The sequence below is a fragment of the Kwoniella shivajii genome, chromosome 3, assembly GCF_035658355.1.
Source record: "Kwoniella shivajii chromosome 3, complete sequence".
Lineage (NCBI taxonomy): Eukaryota > Fungi > Basidiomycota > Tremellomycetes > Tremellales > Cryptococcaceae > Kwoniella > Kwoniella shivajii.
In genome coordinates this window covers 1,471,766-1,497,499 of record NC_085910.1, presented here as the reverse complement: position 1 = coordinate 1,497,499, position 25,734 = coordinate 1,471,766, and the positions used below count along the sequence as shown (strand labels likewise).

Here is a 25,734-nt window from a genome sequence, read left to right as displayed (position 1 = left end):
CGGGAAGTAGTATGATTTGTTGAATTATTCAGTGGGTCAGAGTAGGATCGACTATCAGGTCTTAGAGGAGTATTAGGGATATATGATCTGATATAGGTCTTTAATGTTTGGTTCTAGCTGTGAGGTCCAAGAGTGCTAGTACGTTCATGGTTCCAAAGACCTGTTGAGTGTCGTTAGTAAAGATTAGTATCCATTGCTTCAGGATGACTATGGGAATAATCGTCTTGTTGATACCCTCGAGGATGCTGAGGGAATTCAGGAGTGACTGGTCGTCTTGGTCTTGCTTGCGCTGGTCGAGTCCATGCTTGAGTCCAATCTTCTTGTTCAATTCTTTCATTAGTATGAGTGCCTTGAGCAAGACGCGGTTTTGAGCGTTCTGAATTGCTGTATCCATCAAAGTGAGTATATCCGTTAGATCCGTCTGGTGGGTTAGCATCTGGAATGAAACCGCTGTTCTGCGAACCTTGCTTGTAGCGCTTGGAGGGATCAGTGGCTTGTCTATCACACCTGTAATCGATCGGCCGAGTATTGGAGCGTTTGAGATCTGAAGGTCCTGCCAAGTTGGAACCATTCTTTGCACGGTACTTGGGCTGAACATCACGATCTAGATATCGCACTTCTTCCTGGACTTGAATTTTGGAAGGAGCGCCGGAACCGTACTTCTCTCCGTGAATAGTCTTGATAGTATACAGAGAAGTTTTGGACTGATCTTGATCAAGTGTGGAGGGAGTGAATAACTTCGGTTTGGCAGCACCCGTCATTGATCTTGGAGGACTTTTTTGCCGTTCTGAGATAGAAAAGTGGGGTTTCTTTGCGAAAATATTAGTTGGAAAGTAAGATCTGTTAGTGATTTTGTCATGTTTGTGAACGTTAGTGTTATTTCGTTTTGGCTTTTTGTTTGCCGAATAACTTGTCCACTCTTTTCCACCATCGGGCGAAGCTGATCTTTTGTGTTGGTTTGCAGATGGTTCGGGGCTATAGCGAGAAGAAGATGGCTTCATAGTTGCAGATTGAGCAGGGGTTCGATTCAGGGTGCTGGTCATAGATGGACGAGGAGTAGGTAAGTGGAGTTCAAATTGGTTGAGATATCGTTTTTGCCCGTAACTTTGCACAGATCGTGGATCTGTATTCGGAGTGCGACGATGTGCTATTCGATGGTATCAGCACACACTGTCGCACAGGGGATGCTCACTTTTAGCAGCGGTCGCCGAATCTCTAACTTCCGCATCACCTTGTCTGAAGGGAAGAGGTTCGATGACCTTACGAGAACTCTTGTTGTACTTATCCAAGGGAGAACTACATGGCAAGATTCCGGAAGAGGTGTTCTCGTCATCGACGTCGATATTTCGGATCACGGAAGACGGCAGATTGGTGATGGTCGAAGGCTGTTCCGCAGAGTCGTCGTCATCTTCAGGAGGGGTTGGAAGATACTCTTTAGGAGGAGGAGACCCATCACTTGATATAGACAAAATGACAGATGGCCGATTGGGACGATTCTTCTGAGAATGAAAAGTGTATTTGATCAGTCGACTCTGGTCGTTATTGAGGGTGTCTGTGAAATGCTTAATGATCCCATCTACCGATCTGTCAACAGTTTTATTCTTCAATTCGTCAGATCTGACAGATTTCGCCTTGACACTATCCTCTTCATCCAATTCTTTCCTCTCCCTAGCTTGAGGTATACTACTGACGAGGTCATTGATCTCTTCGGCTGTTAGTTTGATACCGCCAGCTTCGTTTGTCACTCCATGGTCACTCCCCTTTGCAGTTGGTTTGCGGCTTTTCGATTTCGTTGGCAAATCTTTCATTTTTTCTAAACCTTGGACAATCGGGAATTCATCTGTTGGAGCGATACCGGCGGCTGCATAATTTGTCAGTGTGAGCACTGAAATGAAAATGACCTATGCACTCACGTAGCTTGCCAAACTTGATAGCCTCTTCTTTCAATTTCTTAAGTTCTTTATTCCTTTTCCTGGTTGCAGCTGCCTTTTCCTTCGACCTCGCTTTCTTTTCTTGAGTGCTCATCAACTCGTCGGCTTTATCGACTATCTTTTTCTTTCTGGCAGGGTTAGTAGTTGTGGGAATTGGATTACCCATAGCATCGTACCATCCGCTGTTTCTAGGTTTTTTGACTTTCACTTCTGGAGTTGGTGAAGGTGGACCATCGGATTTATCCTTCTTTCGTGTGACGTTTGTCGTTGCCCATGTTCCACCGTATTTGCCTTTATTTGTAGTAGTTGTGCGTCCCGACGAGATCGGAGGGGGTGGTGGTGGTGGAATAGGATGATCATCATGCTGTAGACCTGTGTCCTTGACGTCCAGACGAACTAACACATAAGATCAGTCACTCGTTGTACGGATTCAAGAACGTGTATATACCTCTTGAGATCGTCTCCTTTTGATTTTTGGGCTGTACTGCCAACACCGACTTTTGAGATGCGATAGTCCATGGAGTCTCTCGATTATTGATGGTCTCTCCTCTCAAACTCAAGTCTAGCTCTTTTAGAAGATCAAAATTGCCACTCATAGGTTTGAGTGGAACGTCGTTGTCGTCATCGTCAGACTGGATTGAGGGTGATCGGAATCCGTCGTTCCAGCCGTCATCTTCGTCAGTCATGCTGAGTGATTATCAGGTGTGTACTATTCGATTGTCAGCATGAGTGTCGTGTAAAGCACGAAGAGGAGTAAGAGGAAGATGTATCTTCTAAGTTGCGGGAGTTTTGCAGAGAGCAGTCGCGTGTGGTAAGCACTGAATTCAGTCGGCGACATCCGCCTTGTTATTCTTCGCAACCTTTGATACTTTACCACCGGATTCAACACCTTTCTCTCTTTTCTCTCATATGCATCCACCTTGTAAGGTAGCCTATAGTACTCATCATCAGCTTCATCGAGGAGGGAAGACTGCGAGAAAAGATGTCCGAATCACCAGCACCTCTGGGGGGACCCAGTAATCATGCTTCTTCAGGTACAAGAACCGATGCCAATCTTCTCCGGCAATTCGTGATGGAATATCTTCAATCTCACGGGTTCGACAAAGCGCTTGACATGTTCCAAAAGGGAATAGCCGATCAAGGGGGAGTTGACGGTGATAAAGATGTGGTGATAGCCGGAGAAGATGATGCAATGGGTGAAGATGGTGGTAGAAGAGGTTCAACTGGTGGAGGGAGAGAAGCTATCTTTCGTGCACCCGGACCTGTTCCATTGGAATCGAATGTAAAAAGGAATATACCTCAAGCTCAAGCTGTTTCAGCCTCTACGATGTCAGAAAATATAACACCGGAGTTTGAAGCGCAAGCAAAATACATAATAGAACAATTACAAAAGAAAGTGGGAGCTTCTGCTCAAGGTCAAGACGGTGAAGATAATACGACTACTAAAGAGTTGAAGGATGCTACTTTGAACCAGGATTCTCTGTTGGACCCTTCAGATAGAGTAGAAGGTTATAAAAGCTTTAGAAGATGGGTGGATGGTGGATTGGATTTATGGAAGGTGAGCTGCTTAGTTCTGCATGGAACGTTATGGCTGACGGTTTTGGGATTAGCCCGAATTGGATAACCTCTCTTTCCCTCTTTTCGTTCACACTTTCCTCGAGCTCATCGAGTTTAGCTTTTTGAAAACGGGTGAGCGAATTCAATAAAGATGTAGAGATCTTGAATTGATGACGAATTGTAGCCCGAGAGTTCTTCAAACAACACTCAGTACACCACCGTCCACTTCACCCTCAAGATGTATCCACCTTATCTTCGATATCAACGAAGGAACACGTTCATGCGAATCCTTTTTGTCAACGGATACTCACCGACAAGTATATCGTGCCGTTATCAAGGAACGCAAATGACCTTCTTTTACAATGGTTGAGTGGAGCGGGATTAGATGAAGACTGGGAAGCTGGATTACATTCCGCTGCTGGACGAGCGAAAGAAGCCATTAAAGGGATTGTGTTCAATCATATCAGTATAACAGGTTAGTTCCATGTTCTCCAGGCTGGGTGCTGATCTGGTTACAGTCACCAACACTGGCGTCCCTTTGGACAAAATCACCATTGCGTCCAAAAGCGGTCTTATCGCTTCTGCTCTTCCTGCAGCTATGCCTATAGAAGCATTCAATACTGCTACCACTCTTAAATTAGGGCCTCCTCCAATGACTGAGAAATTAAAAGAACAAGTGGCTAGAACTCTTCACGATGAAGACGTATTACAACAGCCAAATGGCAACACATCTCCTTCAAAACCTGATTCATCGTTACCTAATGGTCATCCCAATGGAAATGGTAATGGGGATGTGGATATGACATCTCCTTCTCAGGATCAAAATCCTACGCCGTCTGAGAATCAAGATAGACCCCGCTCACCAACTGTCACTGTACAAGAAATGAAGCTGGAATCGGATCGAGATCCAGATCTCGTTAGTCCAGAGGAAAGCGAGACATTACCACCGATACCTGCTGTGTTCCGGATACCAGATTTGAAGAGAGAAGTGGAGGCTATCAGAGATAAGAGGAAGATGATTCGGCTAGGAACTCAAGCAAGTGACGTGAAAGCAGGAAGCAGTTCTACAACCGTATTGCCCAGCGTGGTTGCTTTCACCTTGTTTGATCATGGAGAAAGGTGAGCTTCTGGCCTACGATCATCAGCTGATAACGTTTACCAGTGCATCATCGGTGGAATTCTCGAGAGACTCGTCTCTCATGGCCGTAGGATCGTCTGAAAGCTGCATACGGCTGTGGAGTCTGAAGGGGGAAAAGCTTAAGAGGAAGTCGGTCGGTAAGTTGCCCTATATTATCAGGGAAGTTGATTCACTAAAAAGCTTCCGCAGATCCGACAGATGGCACATTGGTGGAAGATGAAGGGCAACCCTTCCGTAAATTGATTGGTCACTCTGGACCCGTCTATTCTCTATCTTTCGATCCATTGTACGGTTCAGCTTCTGCACCTTCAACGCTACTATCGTCTTCTCAAGATGGTACCGTACGGCTGTGGTCTTTGGATACGTACTCGAATCTGGTGGTATATCGTGGACATGGGAAAGATCCGGTATGGGATGTCGAATGGGGTCCGATGGGTGTCTACTTTGCTACTGCTTCCAGGGATAGAACGGCGAGATTATGGAGCTCCGATAGGGTGACCCCCTTGAGGATGTACACCGGGCATCTATCGGATGTCAACGTGAGTTTCCAAAATCGTCGACTCTATGAACCGTGACACAAGGACAAAATTGACTCTAGGTGGTAGTGTGTGCGATTCCATCCAAATTCACTGTATTTGGCTACAGGGTCAAATGACTCTTCGTGTAGATTGTGGGATGTACAAAGAGGTGCATGTGTAAGGTTGTTCATGGGACATACAGATGCTGTAACGACGATGGCTATAAGTCCAGATGGGAAATTATTGGCTAGTGCAGGTGAGTAATAGACTTGCGGGCGGCATGTTCTGATTGATGTACTGATACTTTGGGATGTACTGATACATTGGGAATTATAGGTTTAGACTCGTCAATCTGGTTATGGGATTTAGGATCTTCGAGACCTATAAAGAAGATGTATGGACATCGATCGTCTATTGAATCATTATCATTTTCAGCAGATTCAGCAGTATTAGTTTCGGGTGGATTAGACTCGACTGTTAGATGTTGGGATGTGAAGTCTTCCGGTGGAGAGAGAACAGTTGGCAGACAGACTGACACAGGTATATTTGGTAATGCCGCTGGTGTTAGTGATGGGATCAGGAGATTGAATGGAGGTGGTGTAGATGAACAAGGTAGTTTACCTATGGGTCCAGGAAGAGGTGGATGGGAGGATGAACCGCATACGTGAGTTCAAGGTTGGATGTGCGAACTGACCAGAACTGATACATCCGTTTACAGCTCCGACCTGTTGGCTACTTGGCCGACTAAACGTACACCGATATTGAAAACCCATTACACGCCTAGGAACCTCTGTATGGTAGCTGGATCTTTCATTCCTCCAAGTAATACAGCGAGGGCAGTCAACAGATAAATGGTCAATAGTGATCGGAGAACATATTTTGGCGGTGAACCCTCTCAGCGGAGATAATAAGTGGATCTGAAGGTTATATTTATGGAATAATATGATGTTGCTATATACATCTCGACTAATGTATATTTTATCGACTTATCGACTTCGATTGCAATCTACACTTCTCCGTTAGGACTGATTTGATGCAGATCATTCGTATACTACGCACTCTCCCACTTGACTAACAGATTAAACCTTCTTCTTCTTTCTTGGCATAAGCATAGTCACCTTCTCTGCTTCCCTTTCTTTCCTCGCTCCACTCGTAGTAGGCGCAACATGTAATCCCTCTTCTCGGTGAATAGTACCCAGACAAGTTTCCCAGCCTGATTGGCCGATTTCACCTTTGACTATAGATTCAGCTTGTTTTAACCATATTTCAGTACCTTCTATAGCTAAAGCAAGAGTTGCGAAATCGACGTTTGTCAAAGCTGTTAATAATCGATCTAGTATTTCTTGTCTCAGTAGTTTGGTCTTGCTCGCTGTGGCGGGGTTCATGGGATCGTCCAAGCTGGAAATTACCACAGAAAGAGAGGTAGAGGGAGTGGGTAGAGTTGCTAATTCATTACTCCCATTTGAGGATGAAACTTGACTTTCAGGATCAAGTGATGAGATTTGTTCTGTGTTTATCGAATCTTTGAAGACTTCAGATGTCACTGATCCCCCTACTTTCTCTTGTGCCTGAACTTGATCACTTCCTTGCACTAGATCCTTCTTGCTATTTGGTGGTGAACGAGAAACTTTTAAAGTGAAGAAACCAGTGACTTCCTGACCACACTCCTGTCTAAAACCTATCCTTTCCCAAAATTCTTTAGGATGAATCTTACTCAGCGCTAAATGGGCAGCTTTTCTCTCTGACAGTTCTTCTTGTGTTTCCCTCTCTTTCTTTGATTGTTTCATTACTCCATCTCCCCCTTTGGGACCATTAGCTTCAGACGATTTCTTCGACCCGTGATTCAGCAGTGGATTTTGGGATTGAAGTGAATCCGTAACTAGTTCTTCTAAGAATCGGGTTTTAGGATCATCCGGCAGTGATGGAATGAGTGTCGCCAGTGATTCCGGGAGGCTGCTTGTCGAAGATGAGGAAGAAGTACCCGTAATTCCAGTAGCAGCAGATGGGACGATAGATGTGATGAATGGCGGTTTATATTCCCATTCTGAGTTTTGTGACAAAAAGCTGTTATCTTTCTGACCACCTAAAAGATTCACAGCTTCGAATTCCTCATATCCAGGCAATAGGTAATTCAACTTGAGATTGATTTGCTCTTTTGTGTCATTGTCAACTTTCGGCTTCTCATTGACATCCTTGTCTTCACTTCTCTTGTTCAAGTAGGTTGAAGCAGTCTGCTCATAAACACTTTTCCACCATTTACATAAACCGCTTCCACCTAAGACTTTCTTCTTTCCACTATTCGAAGAATTAGCAAATAGATATTGCTTTTGTGCTCTTGCAAATAACTGTACTCGTATATTCGGTATTTGATGGATGAAATATGACAAGAATGATATTATCAACACTCGAGTCAAAGGGAGTGGCGTGGGTGTATATCCTGATGAATCGATTTTTGATATATACAATATCGCTGTTGACGGTGATTGTGATGATTGTGACGAAAAGGAAGATGAAGCTGAAGCTGAAGAGGAAGTGGGAGTGGGAGTAGAGGGGAAGGTGTACAAGTAAGCTGATATTGCTGAGACAAGTACTTTCTTCATCGGTTTACTTGGGCTTGAAGATGAAGAAGCTGAAGCACTTGACTCCGAGCCCTGCTGGGAGGCATCTTGAGGAAGATCAGATGATAACACGACCAGAACCTCCTGTTGAAAGCATTTTGGTGGAATAGGCGTATATGGGAAAATTGATGATGTACGTTTAGGCTCGGAGATAAGTACCGTCAGACCCAGATTATGAGGATTGGAAAGCGTCGAAAGGGATTCAAGCAGATGCGCTCGTAACCTGTCGGAACGTTAGCGATGAACTTGAGAAATAGTGGAGAAACGAACGCAGCTGGAGTCACACTCATGTTCAGTCCAGAAACTCTGTGCTGCGTCTTTTTGTTATGAGACTCAAACGACGTTGCACAGCCTGTAATGAAATGAAATCTGAATTAGGAAGAAGCATAAGACATCACTATGACAGAAATCTATTTGGTAACATTACAACATACTTAGACGCGAGCACTTTTGGTATGGTGTGAGACGACGCGTGGTGGAGGCAGTCTTCTATGAATATATATATATCCTACCCTCTCTATCATCCCTTTCTACAAGCCTCCGAACATCTGGGAATGCAATGAAAGGTATCAGACCTGGCCAGCGGACGATCTGCAACTGCCGCATGCGGGGACAAACGTGACCTTCCGCTTTCTAAATGATACGTTGCCAATGCCAGAAATCATTCATCCTCTGTACCCCTTCTCTCCAAGCGGCTTTGACTGATCCGTCGACTGGGTCTTTCCACATCTTTGCGTGGAGCCTATTAACGGGTATAGCAGGTCAGATTTCTGGGGGTATTATATGATTTGAGGAGATACAGAACGCGCGATAATGAAGTGATGTAGCGAAGGCACAAAAGCTCACGAGTAATATCCTTCTTTCATATCTGATACTTTAGGATAATGGGACACGAATCTGCAAAGGGCTGTTAGTCTGTGTGCCCAGCTTGTCCAAATATGCTACTACTCACTTTGTATCTAATGGTGTCCACGGATGATCACCTTCCCAATCGAAATAATGGTTTATGAGGGCCTAGGAGATTGATGCGGGTTAACCAATTGGTCGAGAGATAAATGGAATGGAAGACTCACTTGTTCCATGTAAAAAGGTTTATATCCTCTTGTTTTAGTCAGATTTTCGAACAATTCTTGATCAGGTCTAATTAACATGAATCCGGCATTTAGATAATCCCTTTCAGCATTATTATCATAGATTGATGGTTCGATCCTTAGATCACTCTCTACGTAATTCTGTTTTGACCTTTCACCTATCCCACCTAAACCAAAAGGTATTTCCGAGTTTTCCGAATCCCAAATATCTTCTAATGACTTGAGTAAAAAAACATCATTATCTAGATATAATATTTTGCTATAATCCGTTAAATTGAATATGTGTAATTTCGTGTATTGATCTTTCCAATGATTATTATTTGATTTTTGTTGTTGACTTTCTTCATGTTGACTTTGATTGGGTAATATAAAACCATCAATTAGATAATCAACTTTTTGAATTATAGCTCCTTCATCTTGTAACATATCTTCTGTTTCTTGATTGATTTCATTGGTGGTTATAATGACTATATCGCGAGAATGAGTTTTATCTACTGTTAATGGATCATGAAGTAATTGAAACATTAACAATCTTGTTGATAATAGATAATTTTCATCTTTGATCGATGACAAGAAAGTCACATATGCTTCCTTGACTTTTGAAGAATCTTCTTCTTCAGTTTCGTCATTTCCGACATGCACCTTTTCATTAACATGGAGAGATGATAATGCTTTATCATGGGATTGAGGTAATAAAGCTTCGACCACAGGGTTAAGATGTAACCTCGTTGTCAGACCTTCATTATTCAATAAGAATGGATATAGTCCCCATGAAAGTAAGAAGAATACACCGAATAATTGGATTAATATGACTCGTAATTTACGTTTGTTAGGTGTTGAGGATGATGACAATCTTTGTATTGCGGGTGGTGGTAGTTTACCATTTGACGATGGGTTTGCGGTTGAGAATGAACTCGAAGGGCCAGAGAATTGCAGACCCATCGTGAAGAAACTAGGGATAGGATTGAGCGACGACGGTTTAGTTGGTTGGGATATGACAAGAAGATAGTTCTTGTGTACAGCTGTGTCTACTCGATGATATCGATCAGTGCATGGAAGTAAGCAAATAGATGATTCTGAATTACGATTGAGATTTGAAACCTGATGGGATGTCTTACTCACCTTTATCTATTCATCCTCATTCATACCTATGTGCCTATCAGTCCTTGTCTATTCGTCTTAATTGCCTCCTTTCATCTTTCTAATCCTTTCTCTCTATCTTCGTTATGCAGTTCAGATTTCCTTTGTGTTGTATGACGACTTTGCGATCTTGAAATTATACGATTCTGATAAATTGACAAACGGCGTTTATGGCTGCTCTCATTGTCTCTTTGTATCGTATGATCACGCAATCAGCTTAACGAGTACTTTCTCGAACAAAAGTGTCGATGTTCACAGCGCGAAAAAATGGATGCATGATCGAATCATCGAATACAAAGCCAAAGCCAAGATGGACGAGACGAAACAGAAACAAGAACATAAAACCAAGACCTGAACAAGGGCAGGATCGAAAAAAAACGTTCTCGTAATATTCACAAAACGATGAATAAGCCGGATAAGGGGATAAAATCACAGAGATAACGCGATCAAGTTTTAGAATCATCTTTACTTACTTAGGGTAAAAAATCAAGGAGATCTTCCCGTAACGCAACTATAACTATAATCACAGATCGAACTACCTTTCACGCTGGAAAGAGTGCAGCAGTTCCCAGAGGCATCAAAATTGACCATGAGCTTGTGCGAACACAGATTGTGCATCTCAACGGAACTCATTTGGTCCATTGTGTACTACTCACTCTCCGCAAAGTACAAGTCTTTGAATCATTTACTGACTTACATGGATACAATAAATCATACAAATCCAAGATAATATTCCCAAAGGCCCCCGTGAAAACACAGCACATCTTTACTTTTAAGCCAATATTTCGACTTTCACCCTCGGCTCCTTCTCCCTTTCTCTCTCTTCTTCCCATTCTCTGTCGTCCTCCTCTAGCTCGTCGATCTCATGCAGTTGTTCATCTCGTTCTCTTTGATGTCGAAGTTCGAATTCCTGTCGTTGCCGTTCTAACAATTGATGTTGTTCCAATTTCTTACGTCTGAACTCAAGGTTAACAGCTATTAACCAACTTCGGATTAATTGAGCATGTCTCCTTCTCATCTCTTTGACTATCGTAGCTGTTGAAGGTCTTTCAGGTTCTTCTTCTTCCTCTGTATCTGCCTCACTAGATTCGTGATCGTCACCAAGACTCGTTGAGACTGATTCACCATCGTTCAATTCCAATCGTTTCACACCTCTGACAATCGCATCTTCAGTGTGTCTCTTGACAGGCAAGGCGACTAAAGGCAGGTTTCTTGAGGATGGCACAGGTGATCCTTTAGGTGTTGACGAACTCGATGCAATTGAGTTTGATCGATAATGATTTATTGACGATAAAGAAGGCAATGTCCTATTGTTTTCATCTGGTGTAGATGATTGTATAGCAGGTAACCTCAAGGCAGGATCCGAGTCAACATCACTTAACAGAGATTTAACTGGTATCTTGGGGGTTTTCTCCATATCTTCTTCGTATTCTGAAGGCTCTTCAATGACATATTCATCCTCTTCGTCTTCTTCGAACGCAGTACGTTCAGCGGATTCTTTAGCTCTGGCGGATAGACTCGCTCCCAGAGGTTGGACATGTCTGTACGTCTTTTTGTAAAAGTCTTTTGGAGCAAGTGTCGCTGCAGGGTACAAGTTTTGCTTGGAACGAGCGAGGGAATCGAACGAGTCATATCCATTGTGGTCAATAGATCCGAGACCAGCGTCATTGTGACTGTAGTCGTTGAATGTAAATGGAAGTTCGGCATATTGTGTTGGTCCGAGTCCATAGAAATTGGATGTGGTCGCTGGTTTTATGTGGGTGCCTGTATGAAGACTTCCTGTAGATGCTCTCGGTAGACTAGCGATGGGTCGTTTGAAAGACGGATCGGATAAGGTGGAAACATCGGGCGCGGATCCAGTGCGACTTCGCATGCCTTCCAATGATGGGTATAATCCACCGAAAGAGATTGACGAATTGTTTGGAAGAGAGTGAGACATCTGGGGGTTCTCTGTGTGTTGAGGAATCGGGATCCCTAAACCTAATGAAGCGAGTTCTTCAGGGTTGAACAGGTCTTCGACGCTAGCACTGTTGTCTGATAACGGTGAATCGTTGTTAGATCCACCGGACGTAGTGTGCATCATAGGTTGGATATGCTGCGATTGACCTGCTGCGTCTCGTCCAAGAGATATCATGAACTCGTTGAACATTGCCAAATCGGCTTCCGTTCGGATCTCCGGTATGGACAATGGCGGCGAAGGATTGACAGATGTCATCGAAGAAGGTAACCCTGGAAGAGAGGGTAGGGCTGGGTAGGGGTTGACGGTTGCATTGAGTGGAGGGGTGTAGTCGTTGAAGCCTGATATTGTGGGGATCTGGAATCCAGATGGCGGCGCAACGAGGTTGTTCAATCGATGCATCATTTCTGCAACGTCAGCTAAGCTCCGAGCGGATGGAACTCACCTGCATCATAAACCGGCTCGACTTTTCTCTTCTTCATATCAGCCAATAAACCTTCTAATCCTTCGCTTTGACCTCTTTTCATGCCGACTTTGGAGAAACCATCGCCTGCGGCTAATTGAGCAGCGTAAGCTTGAGTTTGCTGTTGATTATACGCTAATTGTTGAAGTATTGCCATTTCCCTTTGTTGGTATGCGGCCAGCTCTTCATGTTGTTTCCGGTGTAATGCAGCTAGAGCGGAGGGTGAGGGTGAAGTGGATTTCTCTTGGCTATGGTTGGGGTGTAGTAGATGATCATATGGTGAGGACGGGTTTAATTGCGATCGGGAGGATGACGAGGAAGGTGAGAGGGAGTGTGAAGATGACATTGGTGATCGTTGTCGAACGTCTGCATGAGAGTGGATGTTTCCGGTTGATACTCTGGAATTGAAGATCGGGTCTGTTGAAGTAGCAGCTTTGCTTAATTTATGCATCTGATGATGTTCTTGCGTATGGATTCGTTCGTGTTTCTTCAAATCTTGTGGCCGCTTGAATGTTTTTGAACACACTGAGCAAGGATGGGGTTTGAGTGGTGTATGGACTGCAGTGACAAGTCAGCTTATCTCAACTTAATCTAGTGGTGAAACGACATACCCCTTAGATGCGAAGTGATGTGATCTCTTTTGACGCATTTCACACCACAATTCTCCCAACCACAAGTGAGACATAGATTGTTTGTAGATTTCCTTCCGACGTGAGCGTTACAAAGATGATCATATAATTCATCAGGTGATGAAGAAGTGTGTTTACAGTCGTTCCATTTGCATTGTAACTGTTCTTCAGGTTCTTCGATATTGCGTATTGTTTGTCGGGAGTTCAACTCAGGTGTGACTGGTTCTGGATCTAACGAAGACTCAGATTCGGATGATCTCGGTATCGCAGATAGGTAATTACCACCATTGGTGATAGGGAGTGTTGGGTATACCATAGCGTTGATCTGCATGAGAGTCAGTACTCATGATTGGTTCAAAGACGAGTTCGAAGCGAGGCTTACGGATGGTGACCACGCAGTCAGTGAATAACGGATCGCTGTGTATCTGTTCACTCCGTTCTCTTTCTGGTCCTTTCTATTGTCGAGTGATGATCTCTTGATGGGATGGTCGAAGTCGAAGTTGGTTGCTGATAGTCGTTGATGATCGTGGAGATGCAAGGAAGAAAGATTGCAAGAATGAAGAATTGGGATGAAAGATGAAGATGGAAAGTACAGAAAAGAGGGGGAAAAGGCCTGTGCGCACTTTAAATGCCAAGTTCTCCCTTTTTTCGATTTCGCTTGGCAATCCTTGGCAATTATTTACCAAGCTTCCCCCCAAGAAAGCCAAGTGAAAAAGGAAGTTTATTACCGCATTAGGTAAAACAACACGAGGGCTCACAATTGAAAATTGGAAAATCCCATCAAACATCGTCATTTCGCAAATCACTAGGCATTTTAAGTAGTCAATAATACTTTGGAATGATGCCCTTCATCAACTTCATGACTCTGCATTTATTGCATGCTTGGCTGGATGAGTTTCCTTCATCATCCGCACATACGTACACACAGGTTGCAGGTCAAATAATGGGACCTTGCGCAGCGGAGAAAGAAGAGAGAATGCGTGGTTCGACCTTTATTTCCCCGAAAAGAAAGGAAAAGTCTGGAACTCAAGCGGACCAATGGTAGATCCTGCAATATAGGTGCCATCAAAAACACACCACATGGAAAAACAGATAAGCGGACTTGTCCACCATTTTCTGACTTTGGTGGCAATGCATCTGTCAGGATAGAGGGGTGACGTTACTTGCAATCCACCTGGCTGCAGGGTCCTGACCGTTGAAGGAATAATATACAGACGATTAGAAGCATGTCAGTCGATGAATGATTCTGTAACCAATCATGCATTTTAGTGCACTTAAGTCCACCCGGAGCTACACTTTGTTCCATATCCAAGATCAGAATACAACAAATTTGTACAATGATAAAGCCTGTCCGACTCTCTTAAGCCACTCAAGGTTCAAATCTCCGCTTTCCTCAAGAGCTTCTTCTTCGTTCTGAATAAACTAAACCGAGCAGAAGTAGCTATATCTTTCATGTTCCTTTTAAACTGATCCTTGGTCGAGGGGCTATACCAACATTAGCCACATCGCAGATATTTGGTGAAAAATTACTCACTGCCAATCTTCGACTTTCCCACTGGGATCGACGTTTCTCCATTCCATAGGTCTATATTTCTCTCTGTCCGTTTCTGTTGTCCGTAGATTCTTATCACCGTTCGCCCATCTACTGGGTAGATATCCACCGTCTTCCTCCACCATTGTCGAAGGTTTACTACCACCTCCTATCGACCTAGCTGAACTTGCCCTTCTCGAACCTAGACCAGACGAACCATCACCTAGAGCGTTCAGCGCATGACTAAAGGGCCCCCTTATCACATGATCGTGGGTCGACTGTACCCTGGTCGTCTTCCCCTCGGATGGGAAAACAATTCTCGGATCGTCATCTTCCACAATCTCAATTTCAGGTAATATCCTAGCTTTACCACTTCCAGCAATGACGGTATCAACCGCAAGTCCACTTGGTCTTAGCCTTGACCGCTTCTCACGTTCTTCACGTCTTTTGATCTGAGCAGGTGTTTCAGGGAATAGCTCTTCTCGTGGTCGTTCAGTTGGTTTAGGTGGCCTTTCCCGACCTGTATCGATACTTCCCCTTGTGCCGGGACTCAACCGGCCTGAACCAGAAGAGATTACTGAGAGTGGTGGTGGTAGTAGATGATCATTACCCATTGATGGAGTGTGAAGTGGGACAGGTGATATAGGTGCGTCAAATCCTGTTATTTTCTTTGACCCATCTTTTGATACTTCAACCCTTGATTTTGTCTCCTTGTGCTTGGTAGATTCGGTTGTCTTTTCGGGTGGTGTAGAGTGAACCGGAGAATGGTCGAACGTTGGTGAAAGCGGTGAACGCACATAATGACCCTGTGATTTTGATTTACTTGTCATGGCAGGAGCTAAACTTGCCGAATACATTGATGGTATGAAACCATTACCATCTTCACTTGACCTAATGGAAGGAGTCGTTCTACCATCGATCATCATGCTTCTTCTCCTTGCAGCTGCATATCCTGAAACATCGTCTAATCTTTTCCTTTCCATTTCCAACCTTTTCCTGATCTCCTCTTCTTCCCTTTCTCTTCCTGTATCAGTACTTCTTCGAGGTAAATTATTATCCGATATGTCACTTCCTGATTCTGAAGAGGATGAATCGCCTTTCCTTCTATCCGATCCGAACGCGCTTCTTCTTCTCGATTTAGCTCTTGACATTTCAGATACATGACCGAATGGATCAAATTCGTTGTCGTGTAATTTACCATTGGAATCGACGTAGATACCACCACCTGATCTTCTACCACCGCCTGAAGTAGGTTGTTGATGAAAACTTGATATCGATGCAGAAGATCTCAATCCATTTCCCCCTCCCCCTCCAGACGATTTACTTTTCTTCTCCAATCCACTCAAACCGCCTGCGGTCCTTGATGAATGATTTTTACTTGGCCCTGCTATACTGGAAGAATCACCTTCCAAATCATAGTTGTATGATTTATATTCGGGTTGCAAGATATGTTCTAATTCAGCTCTTTGTCCTGCTAAAGCGGCGTCTTTCTTATGTTTCCCAGATAGATGAAATGCAGGTGGTAAAGGCGCAAAATGGGATTCAGGATGAGGATCATAACCCAGCGGTCGGCGCAGATGAGTTTCGGCGAGGGCTACAGGCACGACACCATTAGCTATGACATTCGGAACGACTACTCAATCTCGCATCTTGTTTACTCACGAGGTCGATACGTCTTAAATCCACCTTCTATCTTCTTGGATAGTTTCTTTGTCGTACTTGTTGACGCTGTATAAGCGGTTCCAAGTAATTCGTCCGGGACATGTTCCGCAGTGACATATGACCGCGATGGTTTTGCCAGTACTGTCATGATAAAATTTCTGCCGACCCAGCATGTAGGTATACTTCTTGTAAAGCGAATGTAGATTATATTTCCACTCCAAGCTTGTCAAGTGAAGTGGACGGTCGAATTTGAAATCCACCTGTCGCTCTGTTATGTTTAAAGCTGAAAGTGAGAAAGAAGATGTGTATCCAATGAGAAGTCTGACTTTGCTGTATATACAAATGAAGTGGAATTTGGTTGATGATCAAAACTACGTCATGTGCAAGGGTAAGAACATGAGGACGAAGCGAAGTTGATTTGTTAAGAGGAACTACTTACAACTCTAGAATAGTTCTTCGGATCCTTCCCGACAGCTCAAAGGCGGTTATGATGTTCAAGCAATGTTGAAGAAGGTAATGTACACAAGACAACAGTTACTGGTGGTATCAGAAATGTAACAACGATGCACAGCCAAAGTTGAAAGTGATGATGATGAGTTTGTGAAATGAATAAATTCAACATACCACTCTCGGTTAACCCCTTTGGTGGTATTCTCATTGTCCGAACACCGGATTGGGGATTACGATTACGTCAGCACAGAAGCTATGCAGCCGGAATCAATTGTTCCATGACGCTCGGAATTATTCCTTCGTTGATGAACTATATTAATAGTTTCCTCGAATGTGGCACTTTTGTAAATAGAAAGACGCGCACAGACCGCGTTTGACTTTTGTTTCTGCTCATTTTCAATGTTTGATTCTTGTTTTGCATTCATTTTTGTCAACATGTCATGTTTGAACTCTAGAATGGATGAGATTCATTCAGGAGTCTATAATGGATTGATTGCAGCACGATGTCTTTATTACCTTTTCGCTTCATCAAAAGGGCGTCTTCCCTCTGAATTGTGTATGCTCTGAGGTACTTTGACGAATGTCTTACTGAATGTGACTCTTGGGCTTCACCGTGCTTCAGCATTGTATTTTCCATGCACCTGCAAGTGGTGCTATTATTCACGTGCATCGATCGGCCATAGGATCATGCGTCTGACCTCGGTCGACATCAGCCAGTCAGTCTTACACGAGCAGTATGCAAAACGAGGTAATTGTAGACCATGCACTATGAGTGTAATGTTGTGTTCATTCTAAAGTATTTGACCGGCGGTTTCCGTTCTAATGACCAATATGTCCTTTTGATTGAATCATGATCATCTATTTCCCTTCTTTGATTTTCGATCAAACAACCATTCATACCTAACATTGAGTTACAACACGCCTTTGGATTTACACGATAACCCCCCTCAACGACTGCTTTACGTCTACAAACCTCCTTGCGATCCGCGCGAATTTACAGAGGCAAAAGTGCTCAACCTAAACATCAATTTACAATCGTCACCAATGAAGGAAACCGTAACGTATCACTGCATCCACATCCAACCTCAATACCCTCACCTTCATCAATAGGAATCACTCGTACTCGACGGTCGCGCCCAGCAATAACCCTTGATCAGAGCTAGCTATTAAAGCAGTAGCAGCAACAAGATGAAATCGCTTTTGTCAAGATTCAAAAATGGTCCAAGCTCAAACGAAAGATCTTCCTCTTCATCAACGACTCGAGACAAAGAGAATGTATCGCCATCTAAGTCCAACAGTATAAAGAAGATCTCATCAAAATCTCATATAGCTGAACGACCGCAATCAACGATCAATGCAGCAAACTCCATAAAACCTGGGACAAATCATCATACAGCTCTTGAAAGCGCCAGACCACATTCTGTTCACGGTCAGTTCCTGAATGTAGATCGTTCACCGGTCACTGGGTCATGGACCGAAAATACGAATAGACATAGATCGGTTAGTGCTTCTAGTGATATTGCAGATACAAATAAAGCGAATCCAGGAGGAAAGAAAGTAACGTTTAGATCACCCGCACCTACACCCACAACAAGTGTACTCTTGGAAGACGCTATCAACGAATCTGCACAACTGAATCCTAAATCCGATGATGGTACAAAACAATCATCATCGACTCTACCTTTGAAACGAAGCTCAATGTCGACATTAAGACCACCAACATCCCTCTCGACAACACAAGTTTCGAGGCCGACAACTTCCCAGTCCACAAACACCAACAGACCGAGACCTATCTCTAGACAGACATCACCTTTCTTACCTTCGCTAGCAATACGTACACCAACGTTTCGCAAAGCTTCTCTACCACCTCGAACATTAGAAGGTCGATCAACGAGTGATTCACCGACTAAGAGCTCAACAATCCTGTCGCCAACTCCGACCCCGTCAGAGATGTCGACTGGTGCGACTAGCACTATGAGTTATCTACCTCAACTTAACAGCTGGAGCGAGATGGCCGAAGATGAATTAATAGCTAATCTAGGTCCGAAAGAAAGGACCAGACAGGAAGTTCTTTGGGAAATCGTAAGCTCTGAAGAGAGGTGAGTGGAAGTGAATCTATACCATGGCTCGAATAAATTATATCTTCTTCAATGTGCCTCTCTGGTGACGTTCAACCAGTCCATCAAGCTGACGCCCATTCTCATCCATAGATACGTACAAGATCTTATGAGATTCAACGACACAGTCTGTAAATCACTGATACCCATTTCAGCCAACTCACCTCATTTGGATTTATACGATCCCGTTTCAGAACTTTCACGCACAATGTCACCCGCTTCACCAGCTTTATCAGGTAACGAGTCATTTGTGAATCTACCAATAGCCGCGAGATATGCTTCATCTCGCTATAGCGGAGAACGATATCCATCTGACTCATCTGCTAGCACTGCACCACCAGTAACGCCAAATGACGACATTATCGCCAGAGGAACAGCGGGTCCACCACCTTCAAGCGCAGCGAGGATGAACGCTTATAATATACTCACAAATGGTCGTCCATCACATAGAACCAGTTTCTCAAGTTTAAAGGGAACTAGATCACACCAATCATTGCCTCCCCCAGCAACGCGACAAGGATCATATTCCTCCCAGTCGAACTTGCATCCTTCTGACAACAATAACAGAACGTCATATCATCCTGGATTCAGTAGCCTACACAACAAACTACATAAAGCGAGCTCCAGAGTCAGCTCAGGTGGCTCAATGAATGGAAGAGACGTCAGACTACCTGAAGATTTGGAAAAAGTCCTGACCGTCTTATCAGGAGGGATACTAGAAGGTCACATCAAACTTGCAGCAGCGTTGAAAAGGAGATACGAGGATCAATATCCTTTGGTACGGAGTTTAGCAGACGTCTTCACTTCTCATGTAAGCTGGACGATGTTCAATGTAGTAAGACATTAAGCTAACGATCTGTAGTCATATATATTGAGAGAATACTCCACCTACGTTCTACATCTCGAAAAAGCGTTATCTCAAGTGGACGAAACGTTGACACTGTTCTCCGATCCCGCTCATCCACACACCAATAAAACGAAGCGAGTCTCAAAAAAGGTGGAAGATTCTGAACAGGGTCATCTGGCTAGAAAGTTGCTTTCATTAGAAGAATTAGCTTCTGAACGTGGAGAAGCTGGATTGATCATTTCACTATCAAAACCATTTCAAAGGTTACTGAAATATCCTTTACTATTCCAAAATCTATTGTTCAACACAGATCCTAGTTTGAAAGAATACGAAGCTACTTTATCCATGGTCGATGAAGTCGAGGGTATAGTAAGGACTATCGAAGATGAAAAGAGTAATGAAGAGGAAAGGGAGAAAACCAGAGATATATGGGCGAGGATTGAAGGTCTGGAAAAGGATAAAGTAAGTCCGCTATTACAGTCCAAGGATTCATGGCTGACTCTTTGAATAGCTCCTCATGACACCGAAATCTAATCGGATGTTGATCAGTGAGACGAAATTACCGACGCCAGAAGGCTCCCACTCAAGGGCCCAGAAAGAGACTACTTCGGTAAAAGGAAAGAAGTCTTTTAAGAGATTAAGTGATATCTTAAAAGGGGGAGATACTGCCGAACTCTGGGTGGTGTACGTGTCCAATCATTTGACTTATGTATATCAGCAGGCTAACCACTCTTGTTTCTTGATAGTCAACTGACAGACGTCTCTCTCCTATGTGAAAGAATTGGTATGACTCAACTCCCGATCGCGAGTTTTCAGAGAACTTCAAAAAGTGATTCTACGAATGACCATGGAAGCAAACGACATTCTGGTATGGGGAAAAGAAGCATTTCGATCAGAGCCAGAAATCTGTACCGGGTGAGTGCAGGTGAAATTCCGAAGTGACAAGCAACTAATTAGCAATCCAGTTCGTCAAAGTCCACGAATGGCATCTGAAATCGAAGACAGGCAGCACAGATGCGCTCTTGAAGACGAACGAGTAAGTGCGACTCATCTGCGATTACTACGCGATACTAATTAGGTTACTCCGATCAGTACGTCCACATCTAGAGAGCGATCATCTGAGACCCATGAATCACCACCAAAATCTAAGTATCCAACATTACCATCAATAGCAGGAACGCCTACGAAAGTACCTACAAAAACGACTGATGGATCATCCCCGGCCAAATCGTTTAGATCACGTAAAGTGGATGACGATTCCATCTCAATGGTATCAGATGGCATATCAGAAATGTCTTTCGCTTTCAAATCGGGGGATCAGGTGAAACCTAACGTCAGAGCGAAACCAAAACGATCTTCTTCCTCATCAAAGGTCAATCCCACCAACAGAATCAGCTCCATGCACGCTTCGACCGCTGCACCAGGGAAAAATAGAATATCATCACAAAGTCACCCAGCGCTACAAAGAAGGTTTAGCAATGGTCACGTAGCGAGTCAAGCTGCCAATGCTAAATTCGCACATCGATTGAGATCTCCCGATTTATCAAATCAAAGTGATAATGAAAATGGTATCACACCAACAGGACCCAAAAACAGAAGATCGTTACCACCTACAATGATGAGTGGTGGATTGAGACCACTCCAGACGGCGACCTTAGCCACAGCAACAGCTCAAGTTAAACCAGCATGGAATTTAGGTAATTCAACGACTTTAACTACCACCAACATTAGGAGAGCATCTACTCCTGCGTCTTCATCACAAATCGGTTCAATCAGGAATACTTCTTCGCCAAGTATTACTGAGGGGAGACGAATTCCGATTGGTAGATCATCAACTAAACCTACTCTAGTCAATAAACCTAAAATCGCGAGTGCGGAGCAGAAAGAGGTCAATCCTGATTGTCATGACGATATCGATGATAAGAATGAAATAAAAAAGATGCCAAGTAAAGAAGATTCAGTAGTGGGATTATGGAAAGCTTTTGACGAGACAAAAGGACTAGGAATACCGTATAACGATACGCCGGAAAAGGACAAACCTGCTTCGATAAGGGGAACTAGTGTAAGAGGAACTACACCATTAAGAGGTATTACAGCTCCAGTAAGAGGAAACACCTCAGTACCCAGGGGAGGTGCAGCTTCGGTAAGAGGAGGGTCAACGTTTTTCGTAGGAACAGCCAGGAGACCGGTCACACCTTCAACGAGAGAGTCAGCTGTAGGGAATGGTGCCGCAGCGGCAACTAGGGGAACTATATCAGCCAGAGGAACCCCACCCAGATTAAGGGCGAACACACCTTCTACGAGAGGAACTCCACCTAGAAGTAGGGCGAACACACCCTCAGTACGAGGCACGACGGCAACAACAAGCTCAGTAAGAGGTGGAAGTGTTACTTCTGCAAAAATGGCGGGTAAAGCAGCAGCTGTCGGAAGAGGCGGGACGATGGTCAGTAGTAGGAAGAGAGATTTAGGTGGGAAGATCTGAATGTCATGGTTTCAATTGATGTTTGAGAAGGAAGCGGATAATATAACAAACTTTGCAACGACTTTACGACAATTACGACTATCACGACTTTCATACGACGATAACGAGAATAACGACAACGATAAGAGCATAATGAATATGTACAGGATCACGGATATACGATTTTAATGTGGATTTGGGTAGATTAGTTTGATGGAGAATACCCAGCATACATTCCTTACTTTACATATATATACATACATGCATATAAAATGTACCTCGTTCTCTCTTAGAGGGCTTTATCTTTGAGATATCAGGATGATTGACTCATAAAAAGGACTCATCAAGTGGTTTGCATAAGGTCGTTAAATGTCATTTACAAAATCATTAAATACAGTGAAACCCCATCAAGTTCGCTGATATAGTACAAGAGGTTTGAATCACCTTTACGGTAGAACAAATACCTAAGATGAATAAGGATGAATGACTAATTCCCTATATAGATCTTCTGGAATATCTTTGACCAAAGCTACAGTCACGCCGATAACAGGTCTTGCGTCCAATGGTGGGAAAGTACGAAGTATCTTCATTGGACTGTTATACGAGGTTTCAGCTGACAGGATCCTCTCCTCTCGTCATGTGGTTATGATCACGTACGACGGCGAATCCATCAATTCTTGTCTGATCAAAAGTAGTTGTGCTATAACACACAGAACGTTTAAGTGAATCCCGAATGCCAGCAGGAAGCTATGCCGTTATCATACATCAACATGCTATCCGTTAACCATAACCTGCCAACAATGATGACAGGTTACAGAAAAAACCACTTACTCCCATAACTTGAGTACTTCTTCTAACGGAGGTGTACAAGCACATAATGTCATAACAGCTACGGACATTGAGACAGTCAGCAATCGTGAATCTTTGAGACGGATGATGAACTTTCTTCTGTTCTCCATTTAGCCCGAATGTGGTTTAATGAAGGAAGAAACTCACATGGAAAAGCATATATTTCAGCTTTGAGATTCTTTTCAGCCAATTTATCATACAGCTCAGGATCGACAATCTCCAGGCATCTATCGAGTAGCTGAGTCAATTGAATCAGCCGTGTTGTTTTCATTTAGATTCCAAAATCTAACGCATCAAGCCAGCAGAGGACAAGTTGCTCACCTTCAAACCCTCATGAACACCTTTCAATGACGGCTGGACATATAACGGGCACCCATTCTCTATGAATGTTGAAAAACAAGCGAAAGCTTCTAGTTGAGATGGCATAGCATATAGGAACGGTGCTGAGAGGACGTTCATCCCTATTTGATTTGGGTCAATGGTGATCAGCTGTCATCGCATCGTGGTTTGGCTGCTACTATACTTCTGTCTTTCGATGTCAATACGGGAATCCACAGACTCACCTTGAACATATTTGAACGGCTGACCTTCATCTTCAAGTTCTGAAGCTATACCGACAACGTCAGCTATGAACTTCAATATGAATAAGTAATCGAAAACAAACATACAAGTGATTTTCCAGACGAAAGCTTCTAATAATCTAATTAACATATCTTCTTTGACTTTCCCCTTGAACTGAGTATCTGTCGCCAACGTTCGAAAAGTATCGTTCTTGACTATCACAAGACACAAGGACGATATGCGTTAGTATGATCAACATTTATTGGTATAAGAGGACATCGTGTGGAAGAGACAACAGCAACTCACTTTTATGACTATCTGAAGATGGACCCATCGATACCCATCTCAAGTAATCTTCAGCATTTAGATTATCGACTTTCAGCATCAACTTCCATATTTTTGATCTTAGCGATGGTTTCCCAGACTGTTCCAACTGAGTCAGCATACTTGCTTGTTCAACCGAAGTGAAAACTGTTTTTCGGATAAACAGCAGTTTCAACATGTTTAATTCATGTGAATGCCTAACTAAACGCTTTTCTATACGTTTCAGGTTGTACGAATAGACACTCACGACATCAGGTATACCTTCAGTCAATACCATCCTCCGTATCTTCTTGAGACCATCTGAAATCTCAGCAGTTGATCTATGTTTTCCGCCCAAAGCCAAAGGGTTGAGTAGCGAAGACAATGTGTCGTAAACCTCCAACTTGGTCATCGTTTTAGTTCCTTGGATTTTTGGCGTCGTAGCGTCAAATCAGCTAATATAGCTTCAAGGTTGTTAGTGTATGTCGCGTGATGAAGGTGCGTCTGGATGTGTCAGCTTCGAGCGAGAAAAGAGTGAGTAGAAGAATATGAGGTATGGAGGGAGATTATTGTGACTGGTGGACCGTGTTTCTGACTTTTGTTGACATCTCGAAGATCCCGGCGGAAATCACTCAATTTACTTCATCAATTCCACAGAGGATGCGACAAGATTGTGTTCTGTCCCTTCTTCTTCTTCTTCTTCTTCTTCATAGTTGTTCGCCTCATTCGTGCGACTGACAATGTGAGCAAATCTGTTCGTTGTTGTGATAGCTTCTCAAGGCACTAATGCGTGTAACAACTATAGTCGAGGGCTTACTCGACAAGAAGATCTCCCAGTAACAGATCAACGTCCAAAAGACCATCCTTTATCTCGATGGTCTTTTCGTATCAATAAAGATAAGAGGTCTTCCAAGTCCAGACCACGAGATGCTCAACGAAGAGTTATCCACTGACATGGTGAGTCGTAGTTGTCATATCTCTAAAGACGGCTCTTGATAGAGCTACATGCGAGTGCACGCTTCATCAAGGTCACAACTAATGGAAGTAATTGTGAATAGGACCGGATAACACAATTGCAGGATGCTATCCTTGATGTGAGTAAGAGTAATGTATTGAGTCTCTATCATGCCATGCCAATTTTTCATCCTATCTCCTTCTGATGTGATCACTTATAGAATTATCACTGCTAGACACTGACGCACCATCTAGCTCTTAACGATAACATCAACATCAATAGATTACATTACCAAAAGAACAGAATTCGAGCAAACATCAACAGCTATACCGACTACATTACAAACTCCTCACGCAGCCAATAGGGCAGAGTACAAAGGTACGTCCGCTTAGCACACCTCAATCCTGACTTCCCGACGACTCAAATTCACTCTGCTGACCGCGCTAAATTGCTCAAATAGCCGCAATAGAAACTTTCGTCGCTGATATCATAAGAAGAAGTAAAGACGTTAAGAAATTGATAGAGAATATACCTCAGAGAGAAGATAGTTCAGCAAGAGTAAGTCCATTCTCTCTACTCTCAGCTCGACTCTTTTTTGTTTCGATACAATACCAATGACAATTGTAGGCAAGGAGATTGACGGAATTACAAGAAGAATTGAAAGTTGCCAATGAGGAATACAAAGTAGCTCTCGCGCAAGCAGGTATGTGTTTCAGTGTTACTCAAGACCATATCAAGCACCGTTTACTAACCATTCGTATCAGAAGAATTGCTTGCGGAACTTCAGTCAGCTCTGGACGAAGCATTAGGAGATCATTCTCCAAGTTTACCAATACCTACTAAACTTATACCGACGGACGAAGAAGCGAACATGGAAGAGAATACAACGTAGATTCATAGGTAGTGTATCGTAGATCGAATCGTGATCGTCATAAATAATACCATCTAGCTATCAA

General features: G+C 43.3%; 9 protein-coding genes across 9 annotated transcripts; 3 read left to right on the top strand and 6 right to left on the bottom strand.

The window, feature by feature from the left end:
* Positions 1 to 173: 173 nt before the first annotated feature.
* On the bottom strand, positions 174 to 2,617 carry IL334_002749 (uncharacterized protein; the record flags this gene model as incomplete). Its single annotated transcript, XM_062934489.1, has 4 exons — positions 174 to 1,147; positions 1,193 to 1,861; positions 1,914 to 2,327; positions 2,380 to 2,617. 4 exons carry the CDS (start codon positions 2,615 to 2,617, stop codon positions 174 to 176), a joined length of 2,295 nt encoding a protein of 764 aa, XP_062790540.1.
* A 296-nt stretch (positions 2,618 to 2,913) lies between these two features.
* On the top strand, positions 2,914 to 5,995 carry IL334_002748 (uncharacterized protein; the record flags this gene model as incomplete). Its single annotated transcript, XM_062934488.1, has 9 exons — positions 2,914 to 3,489; positions 3,542 to 3,620; positions 3,673 to 3,963; positions 4,007 to 4,607; positions 4,651 to 4,763; positions 4,816 to 5,165; positions 5,232 to 5,400; positions 5,481 to 5,808; positions 5,863 to 5,995. 9 exons carry the CDS (start codon positions 2,914 to 2,916, stop codon positions 5,993 to 5,995), a joined length of 2,640 nt encoding a protein of 879 aa, XP_062790539.1.
* Positions 5,996 to 6,223: 228 nt separating this feature from the next.
* On the bottom strand, positions 6,224 to 8,052 carry IL334_002747 (uncharacterized protein; the record flags this gene model as incomplete). The annotated part of the gene is made up of 2 exons (XM_062934487.1): positions 6,224 to 7,985; positions 8,033 to 8,052. The coding sequence occupies 2 exons, from the start codon at positions 8,050 to 8,052 to the stop codon at positions 6,224 to 6,226; spliced, it is 1,782 nt and encodes a 593-aa protein (XP_062790538.1).
* Positions 8,053 to 8,395: 343 nt separating this feature from the next.
* Positions 8,396 to 9,795, bottom strand: IL334_002746 (uncharacterized protein; the record flags this gene model as incomplete). The annotated part of the gene is made up of 4 exons (XM_062934486.1): positions 8,396 to 8,504; positions 8,609 to 8,659; positions 8,715 to 8,776; positions 8,836 to 9,795. 4 exons carry the CDS (start codon positions 9,793 to 9,795, stop codon positions 8,396 to 8,398), a joined length of 1,182 nt encoding a protein of 393 aa, XP_062790537.1.
* A 970-nt stretch (positions 9,796 to 10,765) lies between these two features.
* IL334_002745 (uncharacterized protein) lies at positions 10,766 to 13,358 on the bottom strand (the record flags this gene model as incomplete). The annotated part of the gene is made up of 3 exons (XM_062934485.1): positions 10,766 to 12,291; positions 12,396 to 12,971; positions 13,025 to 13,358. 3 exons carry the CDS (start codon positions 13,356 to 13,358, stop codon positions 10,766 to 10,768), a joined length of 2,436 nt encoding a protein of 811 aa, XP_062790536.1.
* Positions 13,359 to 14,418: 1,060 nt separating this feature from the next.
* Positions 14,419 to 16,383, bottom strand: IL334_002744 (uncharacterized protein; the record flags this gene model as incomplete). The annotated part of the gene is made up of 3 exons (XM_062934484.1): positions 14,419 to 14,527; positions 14,577 to 16,167; positions 16,236 to 16,383. The coding sequence occupies 3 exons, from the start codon at positions 16,381 to 16,383 to the stop codon at positions 14,419 to 14,421; spliced, it is 1,848 nt and encodes a 615-aa protein (XP_062790535.1).
* A 1,490-nt stretch (positions 16,384 to 17,873) lies between these two features.
* On the top strand, positions 17,874 to 22,131 carry IL334_002743 (uncharacterized protein; the record flags this gene model as incomplete). Its single annotated transcript, XM_062934483.1, has 7 exons — positions 17,874 to 18,784; positions 18,896 to 19,613; positions 19,665 to 20,111; positions 20,161 to 20,333; positions 20,396 to 20,564; positions 20,615 to 20,685; positions 20,742 to 22,131. 7 exons carry the CDS (start codon positions 17,874 to 17,876, stop codon positions 22,129 to 22,131), a joined length of 3,879 nt encoding a protein of 1,292 aa, XP_062790534.1.
* A 443-nt stretch (positions 22,132 to 22,574) lies between these two features.
* IL334_002742 (uncharacterized protein) lies at positions 22,575 to 24,235 on the bottom strand (the record flags this gene model as incomplete). Its single annotated transcript, XM_062934482.1, has 9 exons — positions 22,575 to 22,704; positions 22,768 to 22,857; positions 22,942 to 22,999; positions 23,107 to 23,197; positions 23,281 to 23,420; positions 23,523 to 23,567; positions 23,628 to 23,735; positions 23,827 to 23,944; positions 24,092 to 24,235. 9 exons carry the CDS (start codon positions 24,233 to 24,235, stop codon positions 22,575 to 22,577), a joined length of 924 nt encoding a protein of 307 aa, XP_062790533.1.
* A 515-nt stretch (positions 24,236 to 24,750) lies between these two features.
* IL334_002741 (uncharacterized protein) lies at positions 24,751 to 25,670 on the top strand (the record flags this gene model as incomplete). The annotated part of the gene is made up of 6 exons (XM_062934481.1): positions 24,751 to 24,780; positions 24,882 to 24,917; positions 25,033 to 25,156; positions 25,239 to 25,336; positions 25,406 to 25,481; positions 25,543 to 25,670. The coding sequence occupies 6 exons, from the start codon at positions 24,751 to 24,753 to the stop codon at positions 25,668 to 25,670; spliced, it is 492 nt and encodes a 163-aa protein (XP_062790532.1).
* Between the last annotated feature and the right edge of the window lie 64 nt (positions 25,671 to 25,734).